Here is a 17,944-nt window from a genome sequence, read left to right as displayed (position 1 = left end):
AGAGTGGGCTGTAGAGGCGCACCAGAAGAAGCAAGGAGGTGGCTGAGACTGGTTGGTGGCACAGCAGTGTTGGAAAGGGGAGGATTTTGAGATGCAATTTGGGGATAGAGCCAGTGGGACCTCCTTTGGGTCCAGAAGGAAGAATTAAGCATCCTTGCCTTTCTTGAGCACCCGTCATGTACTTGGTGAATTGATCGAGGAGCACATGAACCTAGGGAAGGTTAAGGTTTTCCTCCTCCTTTTCTGCCTTTCCGTAACCTGACTCTTGAGTATCCTATCATTTGTCAGCTGCACTTTTTTGTATTGTTTATCTGCAACTATAACAGTAAGTTGACCCTAAAAAATGGAGAAATAAATAGCATTTATATCACAACTATGTAGTGCTCAGCTAAGTAATGTGCTAAGATTTCAAGTATTTTCAGAATCCGAAACCACAGCCCCTTTGCCGTTTGAAGGATACTTTCCAATATCAGCCTCACCTTGATTGTATTTCTTATAAACTACCAATTTCTTAGAACATACCATTTCTTAGGTTGCTTAAATAAAAGTTGAGATCTAGCGTTTTATATATGGATCTTGCCTGTTCTTTTTACTTAAAGAATGTCCAGGTTTTTTATTTTTTTACTGTAACCGTCCTTTTATGTTGTCACCTTGGATATGTGCATGAAAGTTGAGTAAGGCAGTGATTCTGAACCCATCAGATTCAGTGCCCACTTTTAATGTCTCCCTTATAATCCTGAAATAAAATTTATACATAATACCTAGTACACATAATTTTTCAAAGTCCCAATAATGTCCTAACTGTACTAAAAAAGGAAAATTATATGTAATTTGTGATGAGATAAACTAGATGTCGATCTGGAAATGTCCCAGCCTGACTACCCATGAAGACATAATGGTAGTTAAGTGGCTGTACCAGTGCATGTTCTTGCTGTAAATGCTGCCACAGTTCAGGTGTGTGGTTGCTGCTGGTCCAGACTTGACAAGTGGCATTACTGTTGCTGATTGTGATCTTCTGGAACTCCAAATCCCGAACCTTATTTTCCTTGAGTATTCCGTCTTAAAGAGTTTGATCACTCCAGTCCAGATATCTGACATTCATTCTTAATTCTCTTCTCCCTCTTCACACTTATTTCACGGTCCTGATTTGATAAAGTGCAATTCTGGTTAATTGAACGCTGCGTATCCCACACCTGTACCAGTGCAACTGAAGGTAGATGGAGAAAAACACAAAACCTCTAACTGATTTCACTTAAAATTTAAAACAATTTTTTAGATGTTTATGTATTTTGAGACAGAGTGAGCAAGCAGGGGAGGGGCAGAGAGAGAGGGAGACAGAGAATCCCAAGCAGGCTCCTCACAGCTTGATGCAGGGGCTCGATCTCACAAACTGTGAGATCATGACCCGAGCCAAACTCGAACACTTAGCCGACTGAGCCACCCGCGGCCCTCAGTTTTGTGACTTTAAAACACCCTAAAATTTAAGCTTGGTCTTAGCTCCAAATTTGATTTTTAGAGTTTCTGTTTTTCTACCTGTTAAAAAATGTTATTTTGCTTTTATATTTGTAACATTTTATTGTCATACTTTTGTATTTATATATTCAATATATGTTGATATTTTTGCTTTCTGATATATTGAAATGAAATGGCATTTTGTGTATTACTTTTTATGGCCAGCCTACTTATAATTCAGAACATTTTTTTCCTGCAATTTGTGGATTCTTTTAGGTTTTCTGTACATATGGTAGTCCCTTCTCATCCATGAGGAATCTGTTTCCAAGACTCCCAGCAGATGCCAGAAACAGCAGCTAGAACCTGTATCTACTGTGTTTTTCCATGTAAATACATGTCTCTGGTAAAGTTTAATTTATGTTAGGCACCATAGAAGATTAACATTAATAATAGAACATTTATAACAACATAATACAATAAAAGTTACGTGAATGTGGTCTCTCTTAAAATCTCCTTGTACCGTACTCTCCCATCCTGTGATGATGTGCGATAATAAAGTGATGAGATGAAGGGAGGTTAGTGATGTGGGCATTGTAATTGTGTGGCATTGTGTTAGGCTACTGTTGACCTTCTGATGAGAATTATTTGCTTCCAAATCACAGCTGACCTTGGGTAACTGAGGCTATAGAAAGCGAAACTGGGGATGAGTAGGGACTACTGTAAAATCCAGACCATAATGATAGTTTTGCTTCTTCTTTCCATTTATTTAGTTTTGCTTGGTTTTGGTGCATTTGGCTAAGCCTCTTAGGATGAGGTTGAGTGAAAGAGTGTGGGCCTTGAATTGTCCTTTGTTCCAAGAACAATTTCACCATGAGCAATCACACTTACTGTAATTTTTAACTTTTAGCTATGAAGGATTTTTAACATATCTAAAGGTAGACAGAATAAGCAGACCCACCCACAACACCAGTCCATGGCTAATTATGCTCATTACTTTGTCATAAATCACAGATACAGTGTTTCATCAATAAGACTTTCTAGTTAGTGTGTCAAAGATAAGTGTTCATAAAAAAAAAATTGTTACCATAACCTCACTACCATTAACACATGTAAAAAGCTAATTCCTTGGTATTAAATATGCAGGGTCAGATTTCTAATTTTCAAAAACATCATACAGGGCGCCTGGGTGGCTCAGTCTGTTGAGCATCTGACTTTGGCTCAGGTCATGTTCTCACATTTTGTGGGTTCGAGCCCCCGCGTCAGGCTCTGTGCTGACAGCTCGGAGCCTGGAGCCTGCTTCGGATTCTGTGTCTCCCTCTGTCTCTGCCCCTCCCCCGCTCATGCTCTGTCTCTCTGTCTCAAAAGTAAAAAAACATTAAAAAAAGTCATACAAATTGTTAAATTCGTTATTATAAGAAAAATCAGGATCCAAATAAGATTTCCACATTATGTTTAATACATTAGTTTCCTGTTGCTGCTGTAGCAAATTATTACACACTTAGTAGCCTAAAGCAACATATAGTACATTTATTTCCTTAGAGTTTTGAAGGCAGGAGGTACGGAATGGATTTTATTGGGATAAAAATCAAGGTTTCAGCAAGACTGTATTCTTCTGGAGAACTTAGAGGAGAGAGTTTTCCAGACTCTGGAAATTGCGTGCCATTTCTTGGCTCGTGGCCTCTTCTTCCATCTTCAAAGCCAGCAGTATAGCACCTTCAAGTCTTTGTGGGTTTTTTTATTTTTTTAATTTTTTTTAATGTTTATTTTTGAGAGACAGAGCATGAGCAGGGTCTGAGGAGCAGAGAGAGCGAGAGGGAGACACAGAACCCGAAGCCGGCTCCAGGCTCCGAGCGGTCATCACAGAGCCCGACGTGGGGCGCGAACCCACAGGCTGTGACATCGTGACCTGAGCTGAAGTCGGACACTCAACCGACTGAGCCACCCAGGCGCCCCCAAAATAAAGAATTCTCAAAAGTCCACAATAAGAAAACAAACAATCTGATTTTTAACACGAGCAACAGATCGTAACGGATAGCTCACTGCTGAGCCGCCCTGGGGCCCTGCACCTTCAGACCTTCCGGACCGCCACTTTTGTGCTCACATCTCTGCTTCATGTCCCGCCTCTCGCTCGTGTGGGATCTTGTGATACATCGGGCCCAGGATAATCCAGAGTAATTTCCCCGGTTTAAGATCTTTACCACACCTTAAAGTTCTTTTTGCCGCATAAGGTCCTGGAGGTTAGGATGTGAACACCTTTGGGAGGCCATCCCTCAGTTCACATGTTTATTGAGTGTCTGAGTTTGTTTCTACGTCTGCTAAAAATTCTTTTTTAAGAGTCTTTTAAAAAATTCTTGCACTTTATTTGTGGAGTTTCACACAGTTGTGATTTTGCTGATTTCACTCCTGTAGTGTTAGTTCCTCTGTATTTTACTATAAGTTGGTAGTTGGACGTAAAGCTTGATCAGTTTCAACCTTTCTTTTTCTTCCCCCTCAGGAGGCACATAATGTCAAGAAGGCACATAAGGTCTGCCAGTATCTTTTTATGATGTTAGCAATCATTAATGTTCGGTGCTTAGATCTCTTAACTCGTTAGGGCTTGTACAGTGATATTCTAATTGTCATTCTGTCACCTATTAACTAGGATACTTTGTACAGAGAAGCTTCCCATTTACTCCTTTTTTTTTTTAATTTTTTTTTAACGTTTATTTATTTTTGAGACAGAGAGAGACAGAGCATGAACGGGGGAGGAGCAGAGAGAGAGGGAGACACAGAATCGGAAACAGGCTCCAGGCTCTGAGCCATCAGCACAGAGCCCGACGCGGGGCTTGAACTCACGGACCATGAGATCGTGACCTGAGCTGAAGTCGGACCCTTCACCGACTGAGCCACCCAGGCGCCCCATTTACTCCTTTTTAAAAAAATGTGTCTTTAGTTATTTTGAGGGGAGGTGGGAGGGGGAGGGGGAGGAAGAGAGAGAGAGTCCTAGGCAGGCTCCATGTTCAGCACAGAGCCTCACGCAGATCTCACGACCATGAGGTCACAACCTGAGTTAACCCACTGAGCCACCCAGGGACCCGCCCCGGCCTCCACTTCTATTTCATTGGTGTAGTTTGTAATAGAAAGGCGGGCGTCCCTGATTCTGTTGTGCTTTGCTTTATTGTGCTTCGTAGATCCATTTCGCACAAGTTGAAGGTTTGCGCTAACCCGGCATGAAACGTGTCTGCTGCTGCCATTTCCCCAGTGGCGCTTGGTCACTTTGTTATCTGTGTATCACATTTTGGCAAACCCTGGCAGTATTTCAGACTTTTCTGGTTACAGTCTGTCATGATGGTCTGTGGTCAGTGCGTTCAGATGTTACAATTGCTCTATCGTAATTGTTAGGGAGCACCACGAACCACGCCCATCTGAGAAGGCCAACTCAGCCTCTACACACGGTGGTGCTGACTGCCCCACTGAACAGCTGCTCCCGTCTCTCTCCTTCCCCCCAGACCTCCCTGTTCCTTGACACACAGCCGTGTTGAAATGAGGCCAACTAATAGCTCCACCACGGCTTCTACGCGTTCAAGTGAAAGAAAGCGTTGCGTGGGTCTGACGTTAAATCTAAAGCTAGCGGTGATTAAGTTTAGGAGGAAGGCAAGTCAAAAGCCAAGACAGGCCAAAACCTAGGCCTCTTGTGACACACAGCCAACTTGTGACCGCAAAGGAAAGGTGCTTGAAGGAAACTGAGCATGAATGGTAAGAAAGCAGAACAGCTTCATGGCTGATCCAGACCTAGTTTCAGTGGTCTGGAGAGGAGATCAGAGCAGCCGCAACGCTCCCTTAAGCCAAAGCCTCATCCAGAGCAGGGCCCTAACTCTCTTCAATTCCGTGAAGCCCGAGATTGGTGAGGAAGCCACGGAAGTTGGCTCGTGAAGTTGAAGGAAAGGAGCCGTCTCCATAACCGACAGGTACAAGGTAGCACAGCCAGCACGGGAGGGGACCCAGCTAGGGCGATCCCTGAAGGTAGCTGACTAAACAGCAGATTTCCAGTGTAGACGGAGCAGCCTTGTATCAGGAAGGAGATGCCACCTCGGACTTTGACAGCTGGAGAGGAGAAATCAGTGCCTGGCTTCAGAGGACAGGGTGACTCTCTTGTTAGGGCTAATGTAGCTGGTGGCTTTAAGTCGAGGCCAGGGCTCGCATCATTGTGAAAATCCTGAGACCCTTAAGCATTGTGTTAAATCTACTCTCCTTGTGCTCTGTAAATGAAACAACAACGCCGGAAGGACAGCTCATCTGTTTACACGGTTTCCTGAATATTTTAAGCCACCGCTGAGAACTATTGAAGGAAAGAAGATTCCTTTCAAAATATTACTGATCATGCCAATGCACCGGTACCCAAGAGCTACAGTGGAGATGTGCAGTAAGAATTCACGTCAGTTTCGTGCCTGCTAACACCATATCCGTGCTACAGCCCATGGATCAAGGAGTAATTTTAAAGTCTTATTTAAGAAATACATATTATAAGGTTGTAGCTGCCATGGGTAGTGATTCCGGTGATGGAGCTGGGCAGAATAAATTGAACAAACCTGGAAAAGATTCGCCATTCTAGATGCCATTAAGAACATTCGTGATTCCTGGAAAGAGGTCAGACTATCAACATAAGCAGGAGTTTGGAAGAAACCGATGGCTTTCAGGGGTTCAGTGGAGAAAGTAACTTCAGATGTGGCAGAGATAGCAGCAGAACTAGAACTAGAAGTGGAGCTTTCACTGTGCAGAAGCTTTCGATTTAGGTGTAGTCCCAATAGCTTCTTTGCTTTTACTTCCCTTGCCTCAGGAGACCTGCCGAGAAAGTTGCTACGGCCAATGCCAAAGAAGTTACTGCCTGTGTTCCGTTGTAGGATTTTTATGGTTTCAGACCTCATATTTAGGTCTTTGGTCCATTTTGAGCTTATTTTTGTGTAAGGTATAAGAAAGTGGTCCAGTGTCATTCTTTTGCACGTTCTTGTCCCGTCTTCCCAACACCATTTGTTGAAGAAACTGTCCTTTTCCCACGGGATATTCTGATGGGTTACAGAAGTGACTGGGATTAAGGAGTGCACTTGTTGTGATGAGCACAGGGTGATGTAAGTGTGGAATTAGTATGTTGTACATCTGAAATTCCCACAACACTGTATGTTAACTGGAATTAAAAACCTTAAAAAAAATGGAGCTTGAAGTCGGGACTGACTTTGCAGTCTCCTGATAAAACTTGACCAAATGAGGAGTTGCTTCTGATGGATGAGCCAAAAAAAAAAAAGCTTTTCTCGGGACGAGATCTATTCCTGGTGAAGATGCTGCGAAGATTGTTGAAATGACACAAACGTTTAAAATATGGCGTATTTTGAGCAGCTGATGAGCAGCATCAGGGTTGGAGAACATCAACTCCAATTTTGAAAGAAATTCTGTGGGTAAAACGCTGCCAAACAACATCACGTGCTGCAGAAAAATCATTCATGAAAGGAAGAGCCAGTTGTCGCACACTTCGCTGTTGTCTTACTTTAAGAAATTGCCACAGCCTCCCCAGCCTTCGGCAGTCACTCCCTGGATCAGTCGGTAGCCATCAACCACCCTCCCCCAGCCAAAAGAGTACAACCTGCTGAGAGCTCAGATAATGGTGAACGTTTCTCTAGCAGTGAAGTATTTTTTAATTAAGGTGTGTACTTTTTAAAGACATGATGCTATTGCATGCTTAATAGAGCACAGTACAGAGTAAACATGACTTTTATATGCTCTGGGAAATGGAAAAATTCACTTGACTCACTTTGTTGCAATATTCCCTTTGTTGCAGTGGCCTGGAACAGAATCCACAATATTTCTGAGGTACACCTGTAATTTATATGATTCTTTCCTTTTGTTTACTAATAGTCAGAATACTGGGGTGGTCTTCTAGCCTCCTCCAATATCGGCCACATAGTTCTCATCATTACGGATTCTTGTATTTAAGCGCATCTGATGTGTTTCAAGACGGTGTGCTTATTATCCTTATTAATATTCAAACTGTCCTATCTTGGCATGACCCTAGTAACCTCTGATAGTATCTTTGCTCTCTGGCATCATGAGATGTCCTATTTCCTGCTCCTGCCCTGGGATCAGCCGCTTCTCCAAGAAGCTCTTGTTCTTTTTAGTGGGAACAAGTATGTGGAAAATGCAGTGTGAGTGCCAGTGGGACTCATTGTTCTTGTCAGTGAATAGGGTTGGGTTTTATTTTAGTTTTAAAGAAAAATACATCATGAGTTTATAGTGATTCTAATTCAGATTCCGGACTGCAGTCTTTCCTGTTTCTGTATGTCTTCTATCTCCTTCAGCCAACAAGATTTCTAAAAGCATTGAAGTTTCTTTTTTGCAGAGTTGTTGTTGTGTTTAGTGTGTATCCCCCTGGAGAGAGATCATCAAATTGCTATACTTGAAAATCTGTGTGGTTATAATACTAATTCGGTATACATTTAGGTTCACTTATTTTCAGTGAAATTAGTTATTGCTACAAATAAGGTGTATTCACAATAGTCTTGGTTTCTTTCTCTATTACTTATAGCCTATTCCTAATGATTAATTTTTTTTCCTGATTGTTTTTCATTGTTGTTATTTTTAATAAACATTTCTAAGTAACTGTGTCTATTCATAGCCCTCTTTGTGTATATATACATTGCCCCAACTTGCTTTTTTCACTTAACAATATATCATGCAGGTTATTGCACAGCAGAATTAGAGTAGTCATTTTTATTTTTAAAGTGTTACAGTACCCTAGAGTGTGGATGTACCATAATTTATTGACTCTGTCTCATATTGATGAATGTTTGGATAGTTTCCGGTCTCTTGCAATGAATAATGTCTGCATGTTTTTAATAATTTTGCTAGTGTATTTTAGGGATAGATTTTTTTTAAGTGAGATCTTACCAAGTGTGCATGTTTTTCCTGCTGATTTGAGATACTGCTTTTATCATCTGTTAAGTCTGTGAGTCTATTTGTAGATTTTTAACTATGTTTTAACAGTTTTATTGATACAGCTTACATACTATACAATTTATTTATTTGAAGTGTACAATTCATCGATTCCGGACATTCTTGACGTTTCGTATAAGTTTAATCATATGACATTTGGCCATTTGTGACTTCTTTTCACTTACAATGTTTTCAGGGTTCATTCATGTTCAGCATGTGCCAGTCAGTCCTATTTATGGCCAAACTTTTTTTTTTCCCCCCTGAGGAGGAGGAAAAGGAGGACGAGGAGAAGAGAGAGAATCTGAAGCAGGCTCCACCCCCAGCGTGGAGCCCACGGTGGGTCTTGATCTCACGAATCATGAGATGGTGACCTGAGCCGAACTCAAGTCTGACACTTAACCACCTGAGCCACCCAGGCACCCCTGGCCACATTTTTAATTGAGCGTATGCCACATTTTCCGTACCTGTTCGTCAGTTGATGGACATGTGGGCCCCTGTACCTTTTGGCTATTGCAAATAATGCTGTAGTGAACATTGGCATACGAGTGTCCGTGTCCTGCTTTGGACACACACCCAGGAGTGGGATAAATTGTTAGGTGCTCAGTGTTCAACACCCTACAGTTTAGTCCTTCCCTTTTTTTCCTGTGCTTCGTGGAGGGTTTTTCTCCGTGTTTTCTCCTCCAGTGATTAAGTGCTCTTGCCTCCTAGGCTGTTCTTGCGAGCCTGGTTGTGGGGAGTGGCGGTGTTCTTGGGTTTTCTGGTCCAGCTTCAGCCTTGCGAGCCCTTTGTCCCTGAGTCCAGGGGATGAGGCTTTATTAGAGATCCTGCCCCTCCTGAGCTGGAGACCTTTAAACATTTGAGCCCGGGGTGATTTTCTGCTTCTCCCTCAGAGGTAGGGCGCTCTTTTTTTTCTTTTCTCTTTACTCAGTAGCAGTGAGTTTTTACCTGTGTCCTGGGGTGACAGTATTTGTCTTTCTCTCAGCGGCTTCATACCTTTGTTTCTTACAAACAGTATGGGAAAGGAAAAGTCTGTGACTTTCCTGCAGAGATAGCTGCTGTCTTCTTCTGAGACCCGGACAACCAAGAGAAAGGTCCCTTTTCCAGTCATAGTGTCCGGTGGAGGTTTGTGGAGAAAAAGTCTGCAAATGGGGTCCCTCCTTTTGTGTCTGTGGCTGCGAGGATTACACATTTGCACGCTGGCCCACATTCGGCTATTAACAATGAGTTACGTACAGCGGAACGCTTAGCCGGCTTGTCCCACGGCTCGGCTTTCCTTCTGTCTTCTGCCACATGTGACCTACTGCTCACGTCCCATCTCCCCTTGGGGGCATCTGTCTTTCCTTAAGTTTCAGGCGAGGTGATTATCCTACAACTTCAGCTTTCTGATGAATTTAAGAGTAATTATAGATCTGTAGATTATTTTTTTTCTTGTAAAGTGGGAGTGGTATTTTTCCTAGTGTCTCCATCCGAGATAAAAGCTGGAGTTCCTCTGTAATTAAAGGCGCTCTTCGTTTTTAACTTGCATTTGGGAAATATTTCAACATTACAGGAAGAAAGTTGGAAGTGTAGTCAGTGACCTTTCTACCCTTCACCCATTTTACCAGTTACTAACATTTGGCCTTTATCTTCCTGCATATTTATACATCAGTAGGAGTAGTAGCATTTATTGAACCATTTGAGATTAGAGGGCCCTAACCTTGTGACTGTCTACCCCTGAATACTTCAATCTCCTTATTTTTTTGGATTTTTAAAAAAATTGTTTCTTAATATGAAATTTATTGTTGAAGTGGTTTCCATAACTCCTTATGTTCTTAAAAAAAAAAAAAAAGAAAAAAAACTTAGTAATAGGGATGCCTGGGTGGCTCAGTCGGCTAAGCATCACACTTAGGCTCAGGTCATGATCTCACGGTTCATGAGTTCAAGCCCCACACCCGGCTCTTTACTGACCGCTTTGAGCCTGGAGCCAGCTTTGGATTCTGTGTCTCCTTCTGTCTACCCCTCCCACCCCTGCACACATTCATTCATTCATTCTCTCTCTCCCTCTCTCTCTCTCTGTCTCTCTCACTCTCTCAAAAATAAATAAACATTAAAAAAATACAAAAAAATAAAATGTATCTTAGAAAAAACAAAAACTTGGTAATATATGAAGATCTTTATATGTCAGTGATTATATATTGATACTAAAGAATGTTTTGGTAGTTTGTATTCATTAAAATTTTTTCTGTCTGTAGGTATCATTAATGGGATTGGAAATTTTAAGTGCCTTTGTGGACAGATTATCAACACGATTTAAGTCCTATGTAGTAATGGGTAAGTTAACTTTATTTAAAAATCGTTGTAGGTGTTGACATACTGGCATTTTTTCTCATGGTTTTTAACAGAATTGGTTCTCTGTGAATGGAAAAAAGTAATTTTCTACAGCCCAGAGATCTACTACGTAGTATTTTAGTTTGCCTAGACATGAAAGATTTTAAGCCTATTAAAATAATTCTATTTCCTCTGAGACAAATAAAACCAAAAAAAGCAAAAGACGTATTAAATATCCTGCTAATAGATTTTTACTTCATAACTTAAAAACTTTTACTGTAACTTTTACTTTTTTTACCATTAAAAATTTATAACTTACAGCACTGCTTTTTAGACTTCTGTGGTACGGGACCAATATTTTGTAAAATACAGTAAAAATAAGTTATACAGCAAAATGAAAGGAAAAAAAACTACGGGGCCCAATTTTTTATTATTAGATTCAATAGACCAAATTACTTTGGTCAGATTGTTTTTAAAACTTGATTTTATAAACACTCTCAATTTTTTTTTTTTTTTTTTTTTTTTTTTTTTTTTACCGCAGATAGTTTGTAGACCCGTCCCGAGCTGCCGGCCATCCTTTGATGGCTCACTTGCAGTGTGTTTGCGGTATGGCGCGAGCCCGTGGTGCAGTTCTTTTCTTTGCACAGTCGTCAGGATTACAGTGCTGGCTCTGACCTGTTTCCTAAACCCAAGTGGCCCTCGTGTGCCTTTTGGAGCGCTTTGACGAGTAGATCTGGTTCCTAATGTATAGCGATCGTTAAGGGAAATCGCAGCTGTTCGTGATTTTCTGTTATGGATTAAGTTAATGCTTCCTAATGCCGCACACTTATTTTCTAATTATCTTTGGTCAGCTTTTTCTTCATGTTTGGTATGTCCCCAGATTCTGCTGGTTTCTTATTTTTATTGTCTAACTATCCTTTCAGCAGAAGCATCTTAGTAAGTTCCCTTCAGTAAGTTCCCTTTTTAATCACTACCTGGTTCCAGGTCATTCTTTGCATGAATGTCTTCTGAAAAGGCCTATTCTTTACCGTATCAGTCTTCTGCTTAAAATCCTGTGATAGATGTTAAAAACTAGGCATATGTGTTTTACTTAGGTATTTTCTTAAAACAGTTTGAGTCATTGTTTAAAATCAGGAAGTTTTATGTAAAAGATTCGTATTTATGGCTTGTCCGCCCCCACAGGTACTTACTTGTTGGCTGAAGTTTTGTCATAGATTCTCTTTTGTATGGGTCCTGAGCTTTCTGCTTCACAAGTCCTCCCATCTCGTCTTGCCCCTTCCTGAGGATAGCAGTTGTAATACCGCCAGCTTGGAGTACCGCCCTTTCTAGAGCTGGTTCAGTTCTGGCATTTCCCGTACCTCCCTGACTGGAGGCGTTTATGTTTGGGACCCCTGCCCTATAGTAGCTCCCTATTATTAGTTGTGACAGACCGTATTTTAGACCGGACGGTAATTCTAGGTATTGTGAATCTTGCTTATTTTTCAAATGCAAGGAGAGCCACATGGAGTTTGATGCACCGACTCCTTATAATGAGGCAGTAGGAATAACGGGACCACAATCGCAGTTTGTTGCCTCCCGGGACTGTCCTGCTTTCAGAACCTCTGTTTTGCTCTCCTCTGGTGGCGGTCCACTTCTCTCAGCCTGTACGTCCCTTCCACGTCTTAGTAGCCTTCTTTATCAGCGGTCTTCAGCAAGTACTGTCTCCACTTTAGTTAGCAACTTGCTTGCTCCTGGTAGTTCTGGCTTAACTCGCTCATGGTTCTGCTGTGCTGCTCTTTCCTTTTGAAATCCTCTCCTCTTTCCCATGGTCCGTCCTTTCTCTTTAAAAGACCTACTTCGGATTTCAGTGTCTGGGAGCTTTTCAGATCAGCCTCAGCCTACTCTGAATTTTTCTTTACTCAGTGCTCTCTTTGGCAGCACATATACTAAAATTGAATTTTTCTTTACTCTATAGTTCTTATACTGTTAAATAGTCAATGAATTACATTAAGTTGCTTTTATTATTTTTCGTATGTGTTTTCCATACATGTATATAGGCTTATATGTGTAGTTTTTTTTTCTGTATTCTCATCTACTCTTTATGGTTATTTGTGTACATTAATATTAGTATCATTTTCACTTTGAGCCCCAAGTGTCCATCATTTTCCTTGGTGAGATTCAAACTTGTTATTAATTCAGAGTCAGTGTAGTATAACGAAAATTTCATCACTGCTTTGCTAGTGTATATTGCCTACTTGTTACCCATATTGGGCTTTATCAACTTTACGTGTATAAAAGATTATCCCCACATTATTTCTAATTTGTATGATAGCTCCACAAGATAGGCAGTATATATTTGTACTCTTGTTTCATTTTGTTTTAATTTAGAGAAAGAGAAAGAGCCAGCAGGGGAGGGGCAGAGAGAGAGGGAGAGCGGGAATCCCCAGCAGAGCCTGCCCGCAGGGCTCAAACCCGCCTGCAGGGCTTGAACCTGGGAACCGTGAGGTCACGACCTGAGCCAAAATCAAGAGTTGGAGGGTTAACCAGCTGAGCCACGCAGGTGCCCCTCTGTGTACTCTTAAGGAGGTACAGTACTAAATGAAGAGCCCAGGGTTAGCTTTTTTTGTTTTACTCTGTTTTATACCTTAGCCAAACCACTTTAGGAGCCCTTCACGTGTGTTTATTTTCGAGAGGTGGGGGTGAGGAGAGAGAATCCAAAGCAGCCTCCAGGCTCTGAGCTGTAAGCTCAGAGTCCGATGTGGAGCTCAAACCCACAAACTGTGAGATCATGACTTAAGCCAAAGTCAGACGCTTAACCGACTGAGCCACCCAGGGGCCCCTGAAGGTTTTTTTTTTTTTTAAATGATGTCATCTTAGATGTATGTAACTTGATGTGAGTGATACTGTCTTTCGGTACACTTAGGTTATTAACTGTCAAAGGTATTTTTTTTTATCTTTTTACATTAAAAGTGAAGAGATGTTTTAGGAAAATTGAGATTGATGTTCAGTTTTAGACAAAGTTCCAGAAAGAGTATGGGCTCTTTTGATGTAGCTCTTTTAATGTAAAATATTTAAAATTTCTTTTGTGGCCACAGATACTGTGGAAAAATAAGTTTTTCAAACAAAAAAATATATCCGATTTACATTTAACAGCGATCACCAACCCTGGTTTTATGATAACTGAATTCAGTAAAGGATCTCATATTTTACAAATTTTAAACAGATAGTTTTAACCCAAAATGGAATTACAGAAAGAGTATTAGAATAATCGGGCTTCCTGCTCATCGCTCCTGCATCTTGTAAAACGCAAGATGGTCCGTGTCTCGTTCAGTGCCGAGAGAATAAGACATACCGCTAGCTGTGCTTTGAACTTCTTCGCTGTTTCCCTGTTCAGGTTCCAGTCTGTGTAACAGGTTCTTACTGGCTGCATGGTAAAAAGCTCTGTTTTGGAGTCCCATAATTTTCTATTGAATATCCATCACGTTGAATGGTAATTCAGTGGTCATTATAATACATACAGATCTTTTGGGTAGACTGTTGACTCTTCCAAATGCTTATTATGGGCTTAGCACAAGTGGGTTTTGTTTTCTTTTTTTTTTTTTTTCCAGTTTTACGTCATTCTGTCACTAGTCATGTGAGGTATAGGCCTGCACCCCTCCTTATTTTATAGACAAGGAAACTTTCAAATTCAGAGAAGTTTACGGTCTTAAATAATTAACAACTGGTAAAACTAGGAATAAAATCTTGTTCTGTTTCACACCAAAAGAGTATGTATCAAAAAGGAACTCTAATGCAAAAAAGTTACGGATTTTTTTTGTTTAATAACTATAATAAAATGTTTATGTAGTGTCAGGTTGTTTTTGCTATTTATATTCTATAAAAGTTTAGTTTTTTGTCTTGAAGTGAGCCCTGGTTTGGGCCAACATTTTAATTTTCTTTTTGGAGTTAAATCCCACCTCTCAAGAATGCAGTGGATATTTTTTTTCATACTCCTGTTGTGTGATTGTTAACACACACAGACACACACACACGTACACACACATAGAACCCATCGATTACAAGTAAATGGAAGTAGTTATAACTGGGACCTAATTGTGTGGATTATTTAAGTCCTGGTTTCAACTTGCTATTTTTGTGACTTTGGGCAAGGTATTTAATCCTTTTGGGCCTTCTCTATCAAATGAGCCTACTCTCTTTAATTGGGCTGTTATGAGGTTGACGTGAGATAATTCAATGCTTAGTACGGAGTAATATCTAACATTTATTAAGTGTTTATTACTATCTTCTGCCTCTCAGAAGCTATCAGAACCAGAGTCCCACAACAGCCAGTCCTACAGATGTCAATGGTTTTCTCTAATGTTAACAATACATCTAAGCAAGATGAGAAGTATTTATATTGTTCCAGCTGACAGACAGGTACTTCAGTTGCCTCATGATTAGGCTTATGGTTTTATGGCAAGAACTTTGTTATACAGTCATTTCCTTGATTAAGCTTAGGTTTTTGGATAATATTCCATTTGGTATAGTGGGCTTCTCACTATAGTCTAATTTTCTTCCAAAAATAATGTAATTTCTTTTTTCCGTAAGTCTTGTTTATTATTACTAAATCAGTCTGGTTGTTATATTGTAGACAGTGTTTATTGTAGAATATATTTGCATCAAATTATGTATACACTTAATTATAATTGTCTATAAATAAATGAGAGAAAATCCCTTTCTCCATCTTATTTCTTCTTCCTTCCCTTATTTAAACTAGGCCTCAACCTTCACTGCCTCAGGGAAAGGAAGGCTATAGCTATCGTGTCAAAAGAGAAACAAGTTAATTTCTTTGCCGTCCAACATGGAGGATGATGGGGGTGGCAGGTGACACACAGAGTACTTACTTAGTGCCCTTCACTCTAAGTTAAATGTATTCTCTCTTTAATTTTTAGTCACCTTTTGGGGTGAGCACTGCTGCAGACCTTTAGGAGCTGAGAAAGTAAAAACAAAAGGAGAGTAAATAATGTGGCCTCACACCTTGTAATACCACATGAGGGGCAGTGGTGATTTAAGGGATTACAAAAAGATAATTTTGACTGTGAGAGATTTTTGCCCTATGAGTGAACTTTAGAATCTGTGCCCTCTGAATTCTGCCCTCACCTCCCTTTCCCTTCACCCTCACCCTCAACAGATGTCATTTCTTGGTGGTTCTTTGTCAACTTACAGTTACAGAAGCCATTTTCATGAAAACTCTCCAAGAATAGATTCTCACCTGCCTTTCTTGCCTCCTTGTGTGAAACAGTGCCACAGTCTTGGACATAGTAGAGAAAAACTGTAATCCCGGGGGCCTAGGCTTTTATTTTTGTCAGAATAATATGTCATACATACATGTCAGACATGTGATCATACGTCAAACATGTGATCATAAACCGACACCTGCCTGTGCCCAGGTCAGGAAACCAGAACTATGCCATCTTAGCTGTTCCTCTCTGCGTTTCCTAATGACCCCTCCCTCCCTCTACCAGACGTTACCACTGACGTGACGTTTCGGATGACCACTCCCTTGCTGATCTGTAGAGCTTGACTAGCCACACACGTCTCTAAATAGGATAGTGTTTAGTCCTGCCTGTTTTTTGAACATGATCATAAGTGGATATCATGCTGTAAGTATACTTTTGAACCTTCCTTCTCCGTTAGTTTTTATTGGACTCATGAGTAAAGAAAATAATTTGCTTACCTGATAACTTTTCATTTATGAAACGAGCTGATTATAATTTTGTAAAATATAGCTTATAATGGAGGTGAATTATAAATATTTACTCTCTTCCTCCTGCCTTTCTCTAGTTATTGTAGCTTTAATAGACAGAATGGGAGATGCCAAAGACAAGGTTCGAGACGAAGCTCAGACTCTGATATTGAAGCTGATGGATCAAGTAGCAGCACCTATGGTAGGCCTACCTTTTAAATTTCGATTTTGCTAATCAGTGATGAAACATCGGGATAGATGGATGGTAATCACAGCGAGTCATGGAAGCCTCCAGGGACATGGAAGCTGAAATTGGAAACAGTGAATCATTGTTAGTGCTCTAAAGAAATTGAAATTTAAAGTAAAATGTCAGTGTTTAACATTGTGTTGTTTTGCTTTTTCCTATTTTCTACTCTTTGGCATTTTTTATAAAGCTGACTCAGATTCTGTTACTTGGACAATATGCTGAATATATTATTCTTTGGTTTCTCTTACCTGCAGGTTATACAGTGTTCAGTGAGAAAGCTCCTTTTGAGAACTACTGAATGTTGTATTAATTACTGCGACTTTTACACTGACAAGAACAAAATTTTTTATTTAAACAGGTGGTTACTAATTAGATAAAGCATATATTCTAGGACACTGATTTGTGTGTTATGAATATAGTAAAAAAAAAAAATTAGCCCTTAGGGAGATGTTTTGAAAGGAGACTGAAAATAAATTGACATGTAAATAAAGATTTATAGAATATCTCATGTTAAGTAGAAAAAAATCAGAATTTACAATATATGCAATGTGTTATCACTTAATGTGTTATCACTTAGAATACAGTTTTAAAATTATGTATTACATACGTTTTAGAAAAACATCCAAAGAGTGTTCAATTGTAAAAATAAACTGTTGGCCGAGATATTTTACACCTTAGAATGAAGTCCTTGCTAATAGTTTGGTGGGTATCCTTCAGCACTTGCTTAGTGGTTCAAATTTTAACTCCCTTTTGATGTGTTATTATAAATAGTACTGTAAGTAACATCCTTGTACGTGTGTTTTTGGACATAAATATAAGTATTTATATAGACTGGTGTTCCAGAGGTGGTTATTCACATTTCAGGTTTTCCAGGTAAACTTCCAGGTTACCTTCTAGAAAGTTTGGCAGAGAGTAATATTAGTAGAGCTGAATAGAGTCCAGGAAGAGAAGGGTGTGTGTGTGTGTGTGTGTGTGTGTGTGTGTGTGTGTGTGTGTGTAATGTGTATGCATGCATGAATTTAATAAATGGAAAGGATGGTGTTTCTAACTGCAGAGAAAGGACTGATTGAGACAATTGGCTGTATGTTTGGAAAATAAAGTTGGATTATCTGTATAGGTTTATGTATGCTTTTTACAAAAGAGAATTATAGTAGGCAGCAATAAAATGACTTACCCAAATAATGTTTCTGTATTTGGATCCAGTGCTGAAGGAGAAAAGCCTGAATTATAAGATGTTGAAAAATCCTGTTCCATGTGACAGTCTGTAGTAGTTG

At 40.0% G+C, this 17,944-nt stretch overlaps 1 protein-coding gene across 37 annotated transcripts in view; it reads left to right on the top strand.

Annotated features, from left to right (window-relative positions):
• Positions 1 to 17,944, top strand: part of CLASP2 (cytoplasmic linker associated protein 2) — a 178,265-nt gene that overhangs the window by 3,923 nt on the left and 156,398 nt on the right. For all 37 annotated transcript variants that reach the window (XM_053221739.1, XM_053221743.1, XM_053221741.1 and 34 more), the window contains exons 2-3: positions 10,644 to 10,722; positions 16,522 to 16,625. In XM_053221739.1, the coding sequence (XP_053077714.1) occupies positions 10,644 to 10,722; positions 16,522 to 16,625 (183 nt within the window). The remainder of the gene's footprint in view (positions 1 to 10,643; positions 10,723 to 16,521; positions 16,626 to 17,944) is intronic.

Source organism: Acinonyx jubatus, chromosome C2, assembly GCF_027475565.1.
Source record: "Acinonyx jubatus isolate Ajub_Pintada_27869175 chromosome C2, VMU_Ajub_asm_v1.0, whole genome shotgun sequence".
Lineage (NCBI taxonomy): Eukaryota > Metazoa > Chordata > Mammalia > Carnivora > Felidae > Acinonyx > Acinonyx jubatus.
This window is presented reverse-complemented; position numbering and strand designations above follow the sequence as displayed.